Source organism: Plectropomus leopardus, chromosome 22 (genome assembly GCF_008729295.1).
Source record: "Plectropomus leopardus isolate mb chromosome 22, YSFRI_Pleo_2.0, whole genome shotgun sequence".
Taxonomy (NCBI): Eukaryota; Metazoa; Chordata; class Actinopteri; order Perciformes; family Serranidae; genus Plectropomus; species Plectropomus leopardus.
Window position 1 is genome coordinate 12,388,482 of NC_056484.1, and position 19,953 is coordinate 12,408,434.

The following is a 19,953-nucleotide window of genomic DNA, read 5'->3' on the forward strand; positions in this document are numbered from 1 at the left end:
GATTCCATAATATCACTCTAGCTTTAAAACTCAGCCTGGTGCACTCTCTTAACAACAGGAATGACGGCCGGCAATCAACGACGATTAACACGTTAACACTGACAGCCCTAGTAAAAAGCCTTAAGCCTACATTAAAGAAAACACTGACAATAACAATGTGTCCACACCCAGAGAGGTGAAAGGATAATATGAATATCCAGCATGTGTTTGTTTAAATGCGACTGGAAAAATAGGAGCCACATGTCTTGGCATCAACTGCTGCTCACCTGCTGACACATGACACACTCAGGTGCACACACCACACACAGACAGAGAGCACAGATGCTGTTCAACACACACTGATATAACACATGAAACAGAATGCCAATTTTTTCCACATTGTTGTTTTGAAAATAATATTTCATTTTCCACCAGTTTACAACCAAATGTTGTAAAAGGAAGTAAGTACAGGATGCACACTATGCATTTTGAAGAGTATTACTGAATGTAAACTTTTCTTGTCTACAAGAAAACTCCACCAATAGCAGGCCAGTAGTACACTGAGCATGCTGCCTTATGGAAACCCATAAAACATATTTGTCAGTAGGGAGCAATGTCTTAGTAAGTAGAGCAGGCGCTGCAGCACAGTATTACATAACACACCACTACAATGTTTCCACCTCCCTTTACTATCACTGCTACCTGAATAGCCCCATGAGAGCACTCTTATATTGCACTGATCCATAATTTTAACATTGAGTCATTATCACAGCAGTTTATTTTACTGAAAATATGGCACAGGAAAGTGGTTTGAATTCAGTTATTGTAGGTTGTATTGATGTATTTCGTCTCCTCTCCCAGTCTTTGCCCTCCTACAGTTTCCTCTCTCCTCCTCCACCCCTCTCTAGATGAGTAATCCTGATGAACAGATGGGTGGAGGAGAAAAAAAAGGGCCATGCCAGCTTGTTGCACTGCCACAACGCGTCAATCAGTCCCATCCCCCCCCCTCTCACCCCCTGCCTCGTTTCCATCCCATCATGCACTTTTCACACTGTTACTCCTTTATCATTATATTCTTATATTTGCTCTGTTAGCCCTGATGGTGTTGTAGCCAGTCCATTTATCAGTCCACCATCTGGCTAACCTTTCATCACCACCAACAACTACAGGCCAGATAGCCATTAAATTTACAGTGAACTTTTCTTCTTCCTTGACAATAAAATGCGACCAATTTTGACTCTTCACAGAAAAAAAAATTAATCCTTAGCACGACAACAGGCCCTAAGAATAGTAACATCATCAGTATGCTGAGCAATGCTTTTGAAGGGTGTGATGAAGCTACTACAAAGAAGGTCCTCAGAAATTGATCAGGCCCAGTAAAATAGAAAAGGTGTATAGGAACGTCAGCCATAACGGTCTTGACCTGAAGGACACGAAAACACTCATACAAATGCACATACACTATAACTCATGTCATAGTAAAGCCCGGAGTCACGCACCAAGGCCACGTGCATCTATCTGCTCATCAATACCTTTTACCTAACAATATCACACAGGAATACCAATGAGACTCTGCTGGTTTACTGGCCCAGCTGGATTTATGTGGCTGTGTTCACGCTGTCACACTGTATTAGAATGAAACTGAGAAGTATTGATTTTAGGGGCCTTTTATCCTTTTTATTTTGCACGGATTAGTCCATCAGTTCGTTTTTTGTGTGTATTATACATCTGAATATCTAAAACATACTTTATTTTTAAAATGCCAAGGTTTTTTTTTAATATATTTCTAAAATATTATTAATGCAAGTATTTGTGTCTGTTAAATTGACCAGGGTATGAAAATTCAGACCCGGCACATGCTTTACACTTAATAACTTTGCAGATGAGTTTACGCCTCGATGTAGACTGGATCGCTAGACTGTGGCAGTGGTGCAAGCAGCGTACTGAGAGATGATATTATTTACATTTGTTTTAGAGAGAGGTTATGATAAATGTAAATGGCAGAGACGAGAAATATGATTGGATAAAACATGAGTGTAACCAAAAAGACTGAAGTACCTGAGTGATAAGGAAGGGTGTGTGATATGTTGCATTTTAGAAAATAATTTATTTTTTACGGGACTGTGTTTTATAAAAAGCTTATAATTGCTAAAGTCACATTCTCATTTCCATTTGTCAAATACTCATGCTTGGTCAGTGGCCCTGCACGTCAAACTATGGCGCTCTAGGTACTCCTCCAGCATCAGTTTTGGACGCTCAGGGATGACGTGTCGATTGAAATCACCCATCATGGTTTGGTTTAAAATAAGTATTTTTACCACCTTTTGGCTCACAGGTGAAAGTGCAGAGTTTATTTGACCAGTCCACTTCCCTTTGCCCACCTAATACAGACCTTCTTGCTCTGTATACTACAACAGCTGCTTGTATGTCAAAAAACAAAGGGCCTGGATTTCTTAAGTTAGGAGTGAGACCGGGTTAAGCAGATTGACATTACAATAGGGACTGTTACATTCAAACCTCAGTTTCCACAAGACAGAATGTGTGACTATAAAGGCAAGAAAATAATAGAACACCAGACTCAATTTGTTTCCTCAATTTCATATATGAATTTGTACTGGTGCGCACACAAAAACACACGGGAGCAACCACACACATATAGCCAGCATGGCTCTCTGCTTTGGCTGAGCTCACAGCTTTTGATGAGATGACCCTAGACAGGCGAGACATGCACTCACAAACACACACAAATGCATACACACTCATGTGCACATGGGCACACACCCAACACCCAACCAAGCCCCCGGCAGCCAACAAACCAGTCCATACGCTTGGCAAAATGTGTGCAATTGTCCAAATATCACAGCGCTATAATTGGATGTCAGATGAAGCGAATTTTAATGGCAGCCATCAGTAATGGCTTTTGATGAGTTACACATGGATGAGTCCCATGTTTTGTTTTTGAGCAATTATCATTTTTTCAAAGCCATTCCTGTTTAATGATACGCTGTTGGTTTAATTAAACCCCAATTTATAGCTATTTGAATTTATATTTTATACACATAAATTATCACATTTTTTAAAATGTAGAATTTTTTTTCTTTAGCTTAGTAATAATTGTGAACACTTTAGACTGACCATTTTCCCCCTATTTTGTCAAAGCAGGTTTTTTTCTTTTACAAGATTAACACAGCAGTTTGTGTTAACAATGCCTCATCAGGTGGAGGGTGTGACACCTTCTGAGGTGTCCTTCCTATTTTTTCACCTTTTCAAAGAGGATCACTCAGTTCCCTGAATGTGCCTCGAGCAAAGCTGTTGAGATTCAGTTCATGGAAAGGCAGGGCTGCTCTCATTCCCTGAAAAGGAAAAAGAAAGGGGGAACAGGAAATGACAATAAGATATTTCTATGGCAATTCATGTCAGGGGTTTAAGAGTGTAGGGGGATGCATGGGAACTCATCTCAGGATGGTTCAATTTCCAAGCCGGTAGATCATCAACTCTTCAGCTTTGGTCGTCACCTTTAAACTATTCTGTAGTTGTATATTTCACTGTTCAACTCGAATAACGCAGAATTACATTACATACAGTAAATGAAGATAAGGGACTGAAATGATTGTGTCCGCCTGGGTATTTCCATCACTGCTGATAAATACTAGTGACTAAAGTCATTTGTGCGAGGAATAATTTGTGTTTTTAAATGTTTCCCAATAAAGACAAAAGCCAGATATTGGTGTCTTTTTTGTCCAGTAGGAAAGAAGCTATAGAAAAAGCTGTTCAATGAAGGTTGGGACATGGTTTTTCTGCAGAATTTAATTCTCACCCCTGTCTTCTTTTAGTATAAATACACTTATTTTTTAGTATATAAAAGTCTAAGTATAGAAATAAAATATTTTTCAACATAAGGTTGTTCTATGATAGTGCACCACCTAATAAACCATTTGGCAACATGCTGCAATATAACAGTGTCATAGCATTCAATAGCCTTGGCTATACAGGCTTTTGTGACAGCCATGTGAACTGTCATATGTGTCCTTGAGCAATAGGCATAAGATTTGCATTCTCTGTTATTGTACAGTGCCAAATTGGTCAAATGGAGATGAAGTTTAGGAGAAAGCCACTTTAGTTAACATTAGTGTTTTGAGACTACTTCCAACACCATACACCAAGTTTTATAATTACATTTAAATTAGAATTATGTATTTATATATGCAGATGACACTACTCCTTGATCTGTAGTGTATCTTGTTTTTTGGACACTGCAGAGTTTTTATTTTTTGTACTGTATCCAAATCAAACTTAAGCACCATTTAGTATGTGTGCATTTTTCCCTTCTATCATAACTGCACACACTCAACCACTGTTTTATTGCCGGAGGTATCACCTTGTGCCCTAGAACACCCCTGCCGTTTCAGCGTTATCCCAGTGGTAAACAACATGAAGGACAATAGCCCCCACGGGTGGTTGTAGAGTTGTGGATGGAGAGCAGGGAGGGCGGCATGCTGACCATCAGCACTTCACAAAGCCTGAGAGAAAAGCAGTCGCTGGGGGATTGTGCGGATGGTGCTAGAAAAACTGAACCCAAAAAGGGAAGGCCCTGTGTGTGTGTATGTGTGCATGTACAAAAAGAGGCTGAGATAGTTTGTTCTGATTTTGGTGGCTGAGTGTGATCCGGTTTGGGGGCTATTGGAGACAAAGAGGCTGCCAGTTCTGTCCTTTCAATGCAAAGAAGTGGTGTTAGTGTAGCGAAAGCTCCTCTTACAATAACTTCCAGTGTAGCTGCAGCTTCCGATGATGTCAGCAGTTAAACACGAGGTTGCTTTAAATTAAGCAGTTGTGACTTGTAACTGGAGAGCTGCTGGTTCTAACCGTGACAAGGTGACATGGCTGAAGTGCTTTTGAGCAACAGCTAAACCTCTTATTGGCTTTTAAGAATATACCAATAATCTTTCAAGTATGTGTTTCTGAAACTTTTGAAATACTATTTGTGCTAAAACCGCCACAATCTGGACATATTTGGGGTATTCTGTGAATATTTCCTTGGAAATAAGATCATACCAATGATGCAAATATGCCATTACCTCATCCTCACTATTAAGTTTTTTTTTTCAATAAACTTCACACCTCCTCTTCCATTCCCTATTGTCAAGTGTTAACCATAAAATACACCCTGCATAGCTTCACTTTAACTTGAGAGTGAGTGCTTTATTCCCACCACTCATAATGTCTCTCCTTACCTTCCACGGTAAGACAATGGCAACATGATCCACCCATTGTCTGCAGCACAAATGTGTTTTAGTAAATAATACTTAACGTAAAAAGATATGAAACATGCATGAATAGCAGCCCATCTGTCAGGATGGATTAGTGAGGCAATGCTGCCCCTTGTTTTTCCTTTTTCATCAAAAAAATCCAGTCAAGGCTTCGCCCCAAAGAAGTAAGGCCATTTTCTCATCTTACAATAGCCTTTGTTCATGGCAGACCCATCACTTGATGAGGGTTTGTGGAGGACGGAGAGAGAAAGAGACACGAGAGACTGAGCAGACGTCCAATAAAAGTTATCAAACTGACAGATACAGAGACAAGGACAGAGAGAAGTTCGGAGGTTTCCACTCAGGGTCAGCCCTTTTTTCATGTGTTTACACAGGACTGGTATGTTGGCATGTCTTTGTATTTCTCCGGCTGTTTAATACATCTGTATCTGTATTGCTGCACATTTGCATCCCTCCTCTACATACACTAGAAGTGTGTTCAACCCGCAACCCTAGCCTGTGTCTTGATGTATGAGAAAAAGCCATATATTCATTTAAAGCTGCTATGGATCACTCTTGTATGTGAAGGGGGTCGCTAAAAGCGACAGCTAACAGTAATGAGCTCACTAAAGCTGAGATCAAAATAAAGGCTACATTCAAAGATGTGTGCAGCCCAATCAATAGGGTCCCCCATTATAAGCTCCTGGCTCACATTTCTTTTAAATCGCAGACAGCTGTATTGTGACTGAAGTAATCCAGTTGCAAGATGGTCTCTAGTAGTTTTGTTATTTCCGGCTCGCAGTTTTACTAGTTTTAAATCACTCTCATCAGCGCCACTTTTTGGCAACAGCAGAAAACAAAAAAGTCCAAAAACTTTTGCTACATGCAGAGCACCAAACAACAAAGTCAGTGACTTTTTGGTGACCATAGTGGTGCATTTAGAGCTAGTTATTCACCTCAGGAGATCGTGGAGACCAAAATCAAAGCTAATAATGGTTCCATAAAAATTAATTTCAGATATCTGCAAAAGTTATGTTCAGTCTCTAAAAGATAGCATATTATACACTATGCATAGAATATTCCCTGCTGGACGCACAAGCACCTCCTCATTCACACATGATTGCAGGATCAGTTTTCTAAATACTGCGATAAGTTCTAAAGTTCTCACCTCAGGCATTGGCTGCATAAAGGTGTTTGTGGTCCATATGCACTGTTTGTGTATTTGTGGGCCCTCGTTTTTCTTTCCAACTATATGTACAGTTTCAGGGAGTCACAGTTTTAAGGGTGTTTTTGAAGAAGTTCAGATGCACATTCCCCCGTAATGAAGTTTTAAGTCTGCTCTAAATGTCAGCAGTGAAGTAGTAGTTACAGTGGCTTCACATTTAGGCTGCAGTTCTGCTTTGTGCATTTGTGGAAACTCTCATGGCTCACAGCTCCTATTCTACTGACCTGGTTACTGGAGACTCTCAGACTGTATGAAGGCCACCACAGTTCACTGTAGTCTGGTTTGTGTGTGATGATGCATGTGCTGGATGTCTACCCCAAAGCAGTGAAATTTCTCTGCAAAGAAAATCCAACACAATTTCTCGATAGACCACGAGTTCCAAGATGCAAACTTATGATATTTGTACATTTATGTAAAAATAACAATGTATATAATGTGCGTACTGAGCTACACACGAGGGAGCATCAAGTCCAGTCTGGTTGAAAGCGGTCCGACTCTGAGTCCATTGTCTTAGCAATATCTCTGTTACTGTGATCTGATGTGACTGCAGATGACTGTGTTTTCATCCCTGCCTCTAATTCTCTTCCTGCCTCCCCCCTCATCTGTCTAGTCAGGCTGTCATGCCTCAGTGTCTCTCAGTGTGACTGAAGGCTGCGGAGTGACCAACTTAGCACGTTGCTTCAGGGTTTGCAAACTGAGAGGCAGGGAGACTGTTGGGTTTGTGTCAGCAGACTTCATGTCATTCTTTGTTGGTGAGGATTGTTGACTCCAGTTATATATTGAATATCCAAAATATATATAAAGTCCTGTCTCATCTCTTCCTAGAAACTTTACACTATACTGGAGATATCTAGGGACGGCTTAGGGCAGTTTCATTGAGAGCAAATACTAGTACAATGTCTTGCTCAAAGACATCAAATTGCACACAAATGGTTGAAGGGACACATTGGTTTGAGATGTCCACTTCAACAGTTCAGCATATCACCAAATTATGCAACATTTTGGATAAAATACAATTTTTGCATTCTTGCTGAGAATGAGAAAAGAAATTTGATAAGACATATGAACAACAGGTTACCTTAGCATTAATACTGAAAACATGGGAAAATGACCCTTTTTGAGTGTTATCACTCAATTTAAATGGCCGTTATTAGTCATCATCAGTTCATAAAAATGGATTAGATGGGTCCTGCTACACCGACTAGTATGTCCAGGGTGCTGTAATCAATGCATTAAATCCAGCTAATATCAGGAGTTACGTAGGTTTTACTGAAGCAAAGACAACATTGTTAGGTTCAGAAAAAACAGATTTGACTGAAAGTAAGTTTGTTACATGACATAAGTAGGACTGGGTATTGTCTAAAAAATTATGACATCATACCATTAGCAGTACCCTTTAAGTGATAAAGATACCAATAAAGTCCTTAATTTGATACCTTTTTTCTTTATTTTCTTCATTTGATATCCATTATGCACATTGTACCATTCAGCTGCGTAAAATGCCACCAGATACTCACGGGCCACTCACATGTAAATCGAAGAATGCTTGCAGTGATTGGCTGTTAGCAAAACCACATAGACTGAATTTTTTTTGCCAGATCTGGGTACAAAAAAGATAGAATGCAAGTATTCTTTGACTAGTTTTGATACTAGTTTTGGTTTTACTTGGAACTGGGTTATTTAATTTCACCATCTCTGACGTTTCTACACTCACTTTAACGCTCTTTATACTAATGTCAGTTGACTTCCTGCTGCATAACAAGAAACATTTCAATTTATACACTGATAACGGTATTCTGAACATACTTGTCAGTGTAAGTGACAAGTGTATCTATAATGGTCAAAACCATCAATAATACCTATGTAATCAAGTAATAACATTGCAGCAGGATGGAGAAACTTTTAGCCTGTCTTAGATCAAAGGTAACAGAATTATTGTATTAGTCTTCTTACCTAATTCTTGGAAAAAATTAAATAAGCTATAGATCCAACCAATAGATCCGGGTTTTTCAACTTCAATATGTGGTGAAAATGAAAACTAAAAATGGATTTATTCGGAGGCCAAGCTGCTGTGCGACCTCACCACTGAATTACATTTTCATAAGCACTTATATAACGGTCCTGTGGTGCAGTTTCATGGCTTCCTGTAAGAGATTGGGTAATAATGACTCATCCATTAATGAAGACTCCAAGTGTATCATTGCAAACTCTCACTGTTGAGCTTGAAAGGGCGACAGAAGGTCGACTCAATTTAGGAGAATGTGTGAAGATATAAGCTTTGACTTTTTTTTAGAGTGGCCAGTGGACGTTTGCTGTCATCATCTAACAAAATGTCCTTTTGAAACGTTTAATGAACACCCTCCTGTTCACTCATGCAGATGTAACACTGAGACCTCAATCAGAAATTTTAGTCTGACAAACAACCAGACGACAGTCTGGGGTCATGGCCTTTGTTTAAGAAGAAATGCAAAAGAACAGATCACAGTGAAAAAGAAGAATGGAGACAGGAAATGGAGAAAAGAGACAAGGATAGAGTGATGAAGATGGAGAGGCAAAGTTGGAGGACTCTTTGACCTATGGGCTTTGACCACTGAGTCAGAGAAGAGAGGAGGGTGAGAGATGACCTGCCCACCAGCCAAAGTCATCCCACTCATCCTCCTGTGAGTTCGCTTTGTCATCATCTTTGGGGGTTTTTGTGTGTGTGTGACCTGTAAGGAAATGAGCAATGGAAAATGATAATTACCCACTTCACTACAAGGATGAATGTTAATCTGTATATGTGTGCTTCTGTGAGAACCTTTCTATAAGGTAATATCGCTTACAGAAAAATAACTTCCACTGCACAGCAGGCTTACGGTAAAGCCTTTAGCTGTGGAAAAATTCACTCAACAGACTTCAAAAACACTTTGCAGCATGATCAAATAGGGTTAAACAGGTATGAAAGCATGTTGGTCGTCTTCACTTAAAAGGTCAAAAGTTTAGTTTAATGGCGCATGATCATGCAAGTGAAATGCTGCGAGGAATTTCCAACGTGAATGCCTCAGCGGTTTATTCCAGTTAACACTCTGTGACATTCTAGCTGTTGAAATATGGAGATGTTGACATTTGTACATGGCAGCTACTTTTGTGTATGTGTCTGTTTTGTGTTTGTGCCCGTGCTGGGAGAGTCATCTGTGTTGTCTTATGATTTTTTTTGTTTTTACCCGGCAGGCAGTTAATCTCCCTCTGCCTCTCTGGAAATGTGACCCAGGTCAGACATAAAAACAGACCGACACACAGAAGAAAAACATGACAAAAGGAAGAGTTATTATATATCCATGTGGGAGGAGTTTTTAAACAGAAATTATTACTTTATTAGTGTATAAGTAAGTATAACATGATGAGTTAGCTTAGATTGGTACAAAGGCCAGAAAGAGGGAAACAGCCAGCTGGGCGCTGTCTAATGGTGACAATAATTGCCTACCAGCACCTTTAAAGCTTAATAATCGTCATATCATGTTTGTTTATTCCATACAAAAGAGTAATTGTGTGTAAGGAGGATTTCACTGCTGGAAAGGCGGTCTTTTCATGAATTCAGTAAAAAGACAAATAGTTGAAATTCATGCTACATGACAATAACCTGCTGTTCCATAAAATGGAAAAAGTCAGAATTAGCCATGCTCGCTTAATACAGCTCTCCCTGCCCTGCAAATTTTATTTAAAATTAAAACAAATAAAAATCTGATAGCCTGCTTTTTCTCTCTTTTTCGGGAGTTTGCTCCTTTTATTGTTGAATGTGCTATACCACTTATCAAGAAACATAATAAAAGACAAAAAGTTAACTTGAATGCAACCCACGTACACTCAATCTGCAACCCGTATTAATCGGGCCCTGCTTTAAAGGAAAAGACCAGTAAAGCAGTTGATGCATTTTATTTTCCCTCGGGCTATACAATTTCTTTTACCTCCTCATCTTTTCGTCTTTACTTCATTTTTACCCATTTGAATATTCTGTTCATCTGTTTCCATCATCCACCTCCCCTTCTCCTTTTTGACACTCATTACCTTCGAGACAAAAGTCCCAGCCTTAACAGGTAAAAGGCTTCACTGTCTCTCTGGGAGAAAATGGCCAGAGGTCCAGCAAGGCTTAATCTGTGTGTCGCCGCGGGGGAGGCTATTTCTGCCGCAGTAGCACGGAGCATTATTGTAATTAATTTGAAGATGGGCTATTACATTTGCATGATATCACATTGCCTTTTTCACAATGAGATCAGAAGATTTAGCATGCATGGCCGGCTTTTAATGCATTCAGTCCACAACATTGTGTTGCTCTCTTTTTCTCTCTCTCTCTTTTGTCTTCCCTCTAGATTAACTAGCGAGAGTAATATCCAATAGGACGTGTCGGCGTAATTAGCTGTGTCCTGGGGTTGTATTAGCTAACACACTCTGCCTAGCTCAGCGAGATAAAATCTGACACACTACTTTCTGTGTGTGTGTTCATTAGCGTACTCTCCCTATGTCATCAGACATGCTTCCTCTCCAGCAGAGTGGAGAAGTAGCAGGAGTAAGTCAAACAGTGAGCTTGATTGTTTCACCTTGAAATGCTTCTGAAGACTTCAGCCCCCCCGTGTGTGTTTGTGTGTGTGCTCTGCCTGTGTACGCACATGTGTTTGTGTGTCTACATGTGCAAAGATGCATGTGCGAGTAATTAATAATGAAGATGTCAGGTTTCGACTGCGCCGTTTACCTGGCAGCAGCACACTGCTGCACCTCAAAATCTCTCTCTGCCTGCTGACAGGAGTTACTGTCGCTCTTTGGCTGCTGTGGTTCAACCAGCTCATGCAATGGAAGAAAATGTCTACTGCAACATATCATTTAGTCCAGAACTGAGAATTAATATCTTGTCTTTACACAATAGCAAATTTATCATGTTTGGACAGGGACATTCAGCAAAACCAGTATATACACAAGAGTATCTTGATGCCATTGGTGCAATGATGTAATACCACTTTGATAATAAATTAATGCACTAATGCACATGTGGTCGAGGCTCACTTCAAGACAGAGCACGTAGAAGGGAGATACACACACAATGTCCTGCTCCCTATGGTGCAGTTTATAGAAGCCCATTAATGCCAACATTGTTCTATGTCTTTGTGACGGCTGTACGTATCATCTGTCTCATTCTTATAGACCACGCAACAGAAGCCAGCGCTCAGGGCTTGCACTCATGTGTAACTTGATCCATATAACACACTGACAATGATACTTTCGCTACTGTGGTGCGTTAGTGCATGCATGTGCCAATCTGCGCGTAGCAGAGTTGTGATTGTTCCGGGTGAGCGCACTCACATGCCATATGTTTACAGGCAAACACGTGGTGGACAGGGTATCTCAGTGGTGCACATGGGATGTTGTAGTAAGCAACGACTCTCAATTTAAGAACACAAAAGACTGCTTAAACATACAAGTCTGTGTCTTGTTTGTAAAATATAGAACTGGCAAGCCAGGATACTCAAGTTGTTTAAGTTACAAGGTCTGGAAATAAGTTTGTTTTGACTTTCTCTCCTAAAGTCTTTACATAGGCAGGATGACAGACTATCCAACAGACAAGGCACCTGTGATCTGTGACTTATACACCCTAGTTTGGATGTTAACCTTTGAGAACAACAGTGAACTTTGGAGAAAAATGCAGCAAGTAAACTTCCCAATGTGGTTCAGGCTAAATACCCTGTACACACGTCTTTCATTTTTTATGAACTGATCTGAGATACTTAGTCATTTTGACCCTTGTTGGTGTATGTGTGTGCGCTTGAGCCATAGACTGTAAAAATAATTGGCATAGCTTCTGTGTCACCCATTGGTTTGTGCCTGCCTGGTTTGACCCTTCACCCTTCAATCCATATTTGGATGAAAGGGTGGAGCTGTGGAGGAGCAAGGGGTGAATCTGAGTCAGACTGTGGTGACGCCTCACAGACAGGCTGTCACCCTAAGCAGTCCCTTAATTATGTGTGATTTTATTCCTTAATAAAATGTAAATGTGTGAGATAAAAATTTACTCCCCGTTCAGGTGTCAACTGGTCATGAACAGAGAAATTAGATACCACAAATGTTTTTTGTACCGGCTGTGAACATTTCTGCTGTTCAGTTGGGCATTTTAACATGGGGGTGAATAGACATTGACTCGCTCTTGGAGCCAGCCTCAAGTGACTATTCAAGGAACTGCAGTTTTTTGCACTTTGGCGTTAATTTTTCAGTCCTGAAAGCTGACGCCTGGTTTGAGCACATGCTTGCTGATCATTCAAAACATTTAAGTGACTTAAATGTCACGTGTAGTCATGTGTTCTCTTTTGGACCTCTGTACAGTGTGAATCCAGACTTCAGTTGCTACGTTGACCGCCCTGATCGTGTCGTTGAATCTGGACAAAAGGCTTTCATCGTGACACACCCAACTATGGACAGGAACAGGAAGTGGGTGCCGAGCTTCGGAGCAGTGCTATTGACACTCTTGAGTCACATGACCTCAGCACTGGAAGTGCCTCTTGATCGTAAGTAACTTTTATTATACTTACTGGAATAGTAAATTCAGAAAACTTTACCAATTACTCTTCTTTCATCAGCCGTTAATGCTCTAGGGAAAACTAATGAAAACACAATTCAACACTCATGTTGAGTAATAATTTCATGATGAAGAACATTTCAGCCTTTCAGGGCCGCTCAAGAGGTTTTAGCTGCAGACTGAGCAGCAGTTTACTGGGTTTCTTGTGTTTCAGCTTTGCATGTTTTAGCATGAAACTGAGTCTGCAACTTTGAGTTATGAAATACAATTGTGAAGAACTCTGTCTCCCTATTTATCACACATCCTGTGTGACATCCCAGCTGGCCACCGACATCGTTTGACAGTGACAGTGGGTAGAAGTTGTGACGCCGGCTGACCAAATTTCAATATCAGGACAACATCTAGTGCCAATGTCAATTGGACATAGAATAGTGATGACAGATGGCGTTGATTTTTTACTGGTATTAAGTTGTGTTGTTGAGTAACGAAAATCCAACGTCTTTCAAAAATTTTAAGCCAACTTCATCTTGTAGAAGAATGACAACATTTAGTTGTAAGTTATGGAGAACTACATCCAATGTCTGCAAAATGTCATAATGCTAACGTCTACACAAAGTGAAATTCAAAAGTCATTTGACATTTAAAGTATTGTCACCCATAGCGACCTCCATCTCACTTTGTAGTGTGCACGCCCCATGAGGGTTGAGGTCTTTGCAACGGCCCGAGTTTGAGTAGTCCCACAAGCAGCTCTCTGCTGCATGTTATCCCCCTCTCTCTCCCACCTTTCCTTTAGCTCCATTTCTGTCCTAACAATAAAGGCAAAAAAAGCCCAGTCAATAAACTTAGAAACGATATACAAAGATATCATCCAACCAATTTTTATCCCAACTAATATTTAATATGTGTTTTAATATGTGTTAAAGATGTCCAGTGCCAGCTGGGATTATATTGTCTTCAACTACTTTTCCTGCATTGCTTGAACCTGTCTGATGAAACTGAAGCCACAGACGCATTTACTCACACAAACATCAGCCAGGCTCAATATAAAATGCTTAAAAGTACTTGAACATCCAACTTTCACCTGAACCTGTGCTTTCCTCCTTGTAAAAAAACTAACTCCTTTCCTCAATATTCTATCACTGTGGTACGGCGTGTCACGCTGGACAAAAAGCTAAAGTACTGGAAGGATGTAAGTTGCCTCAAACACTGCTGTGACTTATAGTGTTGAGTTTTTGCACTGATTTTGCTTTTGTGTGGATTCTAGCAATGGTAGATGTGCATGCGGTTATCTCAACACTGTTACTGTGTGAAGTGCTTGTTTTTGGAGTGGTGCTTGGTTTCACTTCATGGACGGGTAAGTTGTTGCAGCCCCAGATGGTGCTACACTCGATTGTGTGAATGTTTGTTGCATGGTGCTTGAATATGTTTGATTCTGTAAGCCCCCCAGTGTGCTGTGTTTACATTTCACTGTCTGAACTATGCTTCTGTTCATGTTTCTCCAGTGCCACAGCCCCCCACTATCACGCTACAGTCCCCGAAGGATTACATCTTTGATCCCCGGGAGAACATCGTCATCCACTGTGAGGCCAAGGGGAAGCCTCATCCCAGGTGAGACACTCCATTCCTCCCATCCCACTGACGCTTGTTTATCCATCCCAATCACATACTACTGTACTCTTGCATATTTTACTTGTTATTTTCACAATAAAAGCTTGTGAAATGCTGAACATAAAACCTGAAAGTCCCAGAAATCAGCATCAGATAGATTTTCATTCAGCTTTATGTTTGTCTCTGAAATAGTATTTGTTAATTAATGAGGGCAGCTTAACCTGGAGCAGTGTGGAAATATGAATCGCTATAGCAACTGTTGCCATGGAGACCACTTAAGAAACACACCTGGCAGAGAGAGTTAGTTTAGATTTGCCTCTAGCCACTGAATCATGTTAGAAGCCACTGAACTCCTCAGAACGAAATCACTGATTACGATCAGTCTGCACGAACGGCCCACAATGCATGTTGATGATTTGAACAAACGGGCTAATACTGTGACATTTCCGCTCATTTGTGTTTCCTAATAGCTTCAGGCTTAGAAAACAGGGTGATAATTATTATTTGTTGACTCCAGCTTTTCATGGACAAGAAATGGGACCCACTTCGATGTAGAGAAAGACTCTAAAGTCCTGATGAAGCCTGGTTCAGGAACTCTGGTCATTGACATCAGTGGGGAAAAGGCTGAGGCCTACGAGGGAACGTACCAGTGCACGGCACACAACGAGCACGGCACGGCTGTATCCAACAGCATCGTCATCAGACAGTCCAGTAAGACTTCTGATTCTATTCAGTTACAATAATTACAGTGGTTTTTGTAAAGTAGAATTTATTTTGGAGGGATTAACTCTTTGAAACCTGGAGCAACATCACTTTCTTGTGATTCTCTCAGATGCCTTTCACGAGTATTAACACCAAACAAACTGGTGAGATTTAATTGAAAAACATGGGAAAAAAAGGCAACGAGAAACTAAGAAATGTCCGGCAAATTGTAAGAAATTATGAAATTTAGAAGATTATTATTTAAATATCTATAGAAAAATAAAAAGCTAGGGAAAAAATGTATTTATACTGACCAAAATTACATATTTTATAAATAATGGTACAAAATTATTATAATTTTAAGCACCTTTTCCAAGTCTTGCTAATTTTTGGGTCTTCTGTTGTTGCTGTTCTTCCCATGTTTTTGAAAGAAATCAAATCAATTTAGCCAGGTTTCATAGGGTTAAGTACAAGTTGTTTCAATTTCAAGTTTCAATTTTAACTTTGATTCCCATTCTCCTTTATGCAAAAAATGCTCAGTCTCACATTTGCAAATATGAATTCATGTGATTCATATCATTGTGAATGTATGAGAAGCTGTCAGTGCCTCTGTCTTATGTGTGTGACTCGCAGGGTCCCCCTTGTGGTCGAAGGAGAGAAATGAAGCCATTGTGGTGCAGATGGGGGTCTCCCTGGTGCTGCAGTGCCGACCCCCTGCAGGGCTGCCCCCTCCTGTTATCTTCTGGATGGATAACAGTGAGTCATATGCACGTGTTCTTATCTGCACAAATGGCTCAAGGACATGAGAATCTCACATCCAGTAGAAAACAAAACAAAGGAATGGACACAGTGAATATCAGGAGTCACTGTGGAGACCCAGCTATCCATACATGCCAACTTAAATTCTGTGGAGAGGACTGATGGAAAAAAAGCCTGATGAACCCTCAGGAAGCATTAAAAAAAAAAACTAAAACAAGCTAATTACAGTGACATTTTCTTTGTTTCATGTCCAACTGTCTCTCTCCCCGTCCTCCAGACTTCCAGAGGCTACCGCTGGATAAACGAGTGTCCCAAGCCCTGAATGGTGACTTGTACTTCTCCAACGTTCTCCCAGAAGACACCAGGAGCGACTACATCTGCTATGCCCGCTTCCCTCACACACAAACCATCCAGCAGAAACAGCCCATCTCAGTCACCGTGCTGGACAGTAAGTCAAGAAACCTTATACAACTTTATTTGACTCTCTTCTAGGACTTAAATGTTAACTGTTGTGTATGTGTTTTTTCAGTCGAAGGTCTTTTCCAGACAAATTATTTTTTAAAAAATTACGATTTTTAGTTTCCTTAATTTGACATTTTACAGGCCAGTCGCCAAGAAGAAATGGCACTGTACGTTCCTGCAAACGATATGTTGCATTTGTATGTTTTAAGTTTTAAAAGTGCAGTATGGAACTGACTTATCAGGAGGTGAAGGTGATAATGGATGGCGTGACACTGAGGTGAGACCAAGCAGTAAACCACTGTTAGAAAACAAACAACATAACCAGTTGATTTTTAGCAAGTCATCGCTGTTTCCAGCAGCTTTTTTGCCATGAAATGTGGGTGTTTTGTGGCACCCCAACACTGCATTTGCTGCTGGAATAGTGCCACAAAAAGTGGTTGTTTTTTTACCAAGACATTGCTGCACTTCCTTCCTGGATTCTTCCCTCAAAGGCAGGTATTTTATGTCAAAACATGATCTATTCCTAACCATAACCACATGTTAACCACAGTGCTTTTGAAGTATAAATTTGCATCGTATCCATGACATAATAACGTACAAATGTTGCATATCATTGGTTGTCAGAAATGTACAACGGCAATTCTTTTTTTTGCTGGCAACTGGGTTGCTTTTACCACCATTTTTTTTAAAGGTTTTAAAAACTCTTCAATTGCAGTTTTGATTTCTATTCATGTAGCAGAGTATGGGATTTTCTGTCACTATTTTCCCTTTACTGACACTTTTATTTCACGTCTAGATGTTTTCCCACATTTTGTGATTAATGGGATCTTGTGAAATCCATATGTTGCTCATGCAAAACTGCATCAGCCTTATGAATCTTTGTTCTTCCTGTACTCTGCATTTGCTGAACTTTTTATAAAGTGTTTCCAGCATTAGAACAGTTGTCACAATAGCATATATGTAGTGTTATAACCATAATGTGTTAACATTTTTGCAGCAGCACAATATTATTTTGTACTTAAAATGCTTCGAAGCTAATACACTGGTTAATACACTGGGGGAACCATTGTGAACAAACTTCTTTTCATTCCTAGTTTTGCATGCTTATGATTTTCTGTTATATTACAGTGGAAACAATGAATGAGACTGTGGCTGCTTTATACAATTTCACTGATTTCTATAGTGGTGAGTGATGCTGGTTTATTCTCATTCAGCCCTCCTCAGTGTGAACCCAGCCCTGTTATTACTCCCTGGCCTTTAACCTAACACACACACACACACACACACACACACACACACACACACACACACACACAACACACACACACACACACACACACACACACACACACACACACACACACACACACACACACACACACACACACCTTTAACTTGGCCTCAATACCCTCCTCTGTGATTATTTAACAAACTCTCCCTCTGGTTTCTCTCCTTTTATCCATATTAGTTTTTTTGTGTGGAGTATTTCCTTACCCAAATTAAAAGGTCTAAAGATGGAAACTTTGGTTAATACGAAATAAAATGTCTTGACTAATGCATGATAAAATACTTGTGCGGTATGTGGAAAATATAATAAATCCTGAGATATTCTGAGCACCCTATAAGGCATGCAAAGCACTGCCAGCTATCATAAATACACTTAGGACTGATTTTGTGATCTGCTATCTGCTGCTTTCGAGTGCACCCTCAGTGATTTTCCAAGATGGCCACATATGAAGCATGATATTATATTGCTCCTTTTCCACCTTCTGAAATGGAAAAGGCTCATTCGTCATCCATTTTCTGACCTTTTCTGCAAATGAATGTTAAAGACATTTAGATCCTTCCATTAAGAACTTCTGAATGATGCGTGTGTCCCCGGGGGGTTGCTTCTCTCCAAGATGAGACCCCTGTGTTGCCATAGCAACAAACCGACAGCTACATGCCCATAGGGAGATTGCTCTTGCTCTCTGATTCTGAGATACTGCTCATACAGCATGTGACAAGGTTTTAAGAAAAAAAAAAAGTACATTGTATTGGATCACATACTCATTTACTGTCCCTTCGTGACAAACCACTGTTGTAACTCCTCCCTTCACAGTGTTTCCACTGCTTTTTTCCCTTATGAGAATATGAATAGCCCTCTTAACTCATTGTTTTTCCCAACTCACAATGTGGCACAAGTACAGAAATGTTTGTTGTGGTGCGGTTCTGATTTGGTCTTGTGTCCTCATGTGTTCAGACAGCCCAGAAGGGGAGCGTCGCCCCGGTTTCATGTTGCCTCTGGGCACCACCAGCACCAAGATGGTTCTGAGAGGGGAAACTCTGGAGCTTGAATGCATCGCTGACGGCTTGTAAGTTGGCATCTGCTGTAACTTACAACTTAAATGTAACTGTGCTTTATAAATGTTATTTGATATAAAAAAAAACTGTCAGTCTATTATTAAAAGTATGCAGAAACAAAATGTAGTAATTGCTTTTATGACAGGCCCACTCCAGAGATCTCCTGGCAGAAGGATGGCGGAGAGCTGCCGAACAGCAGGATGTCCTTTAATAACTTCAAGAAAACACTCAAGGTTTTGGATGTGACAGAAGCTGATGGTGGGGATTACCGCTGTACAGCCACAAATAACTTGGGGACTGTACACCACATTATCAAGGTCACCGTCAAGGGTAAGCAGGTTAACAAATTTTTTTTCTTGTTTCAATCAGTGAAGGGTGGCTCACCGCCATAATTTTTTTCTGTGGCCAGGAGGTGTGTTAATGTGTTTCAGGCAGAAGTTATTTTTTGTAACATGTCAGCATATCACAGGAGTCACATGACTCAGTTTACTGTTTGGTTGCTTACTTTTTGGCCTCAAGTGGCTACTAAAAGGTAAACTATCCCCAATACTTGATTCGGCTGCACCTTACAGGCCACAGGCCACAGCTTTGATTCACATGGCGGCTTGCTGCAGGCTACACGTCACTGCTTGGTGTATTTTCCGTGTTAGAATTTGATTTTAAGGTTTCTTTTGTACTTTTGGAATTTATAGTAAAGGGGTTTAGGTCGGAGAACCAGGATTTGTGTAGAGACTTTTGGTTTATCAACTGTGTTTTGAATTTAACAAAAATGGCAAAACAAAATGTACTGAAAGATGATAGAGCTAAGTGTTGATTGGCGAATTGGGATTGGTAGTGCTGGCAACACTTTAACAATTTTTTTTGTCAGTTTTAAAGTGAAAATAGAAAAATTTTTTTGCTTTAAATTCCATAATTATGAAGTAAGCACAATGTAATGGCTACAGAATTATGAAAAGTTGTTCAGATTTATTCTTCATAAGCCTTGCTTTTACTAAGCAACTCTGTCTATCATTAGGGACGATCTTTGGTGGAAAAAAAATACTAATTTTAATCTTAAATTTACATTGATGCAATTATTTCTGCATCTGTAA

At 40.1% G+C, this 19,953-nt stretch overlaps 1 protein-coding gene across 1 annotated transcript in view; it reads left to right on the forward strand.

Annotated features, from left to right (window-relative positions):
• The window catches only part of nrcama (neuronal cell adhesion molecule a), a 61,020-nt gene that overhangs the window by 26,457 nt on the left and 14,610 nt on the right, over nt 1-19,953 (forward strand). The window contains 8 exon segments of the mRNA XM_042511146.1: nt 12,796-12,977; nt 14,160-14,177; nt 14,491-14,596; nt 15,114-15,307; nt 15,932-16,054; nt 16,335-16,505; nt 18,762-18,873; nt 19,008-19,192. Coding sequence (XP_042367080.1) covers nt 12,884-12,977; nt 14,160-14,177; nt 14,491-14,596; nt 15,114-15,307; nt 15,932-16,054; nt 16,335-16,505; nt 18,762-18,873; nt 19,008-19,192 — 1,003 coding nt within the window. The 5' untranslated portion in view covers nt 12,796-12,883.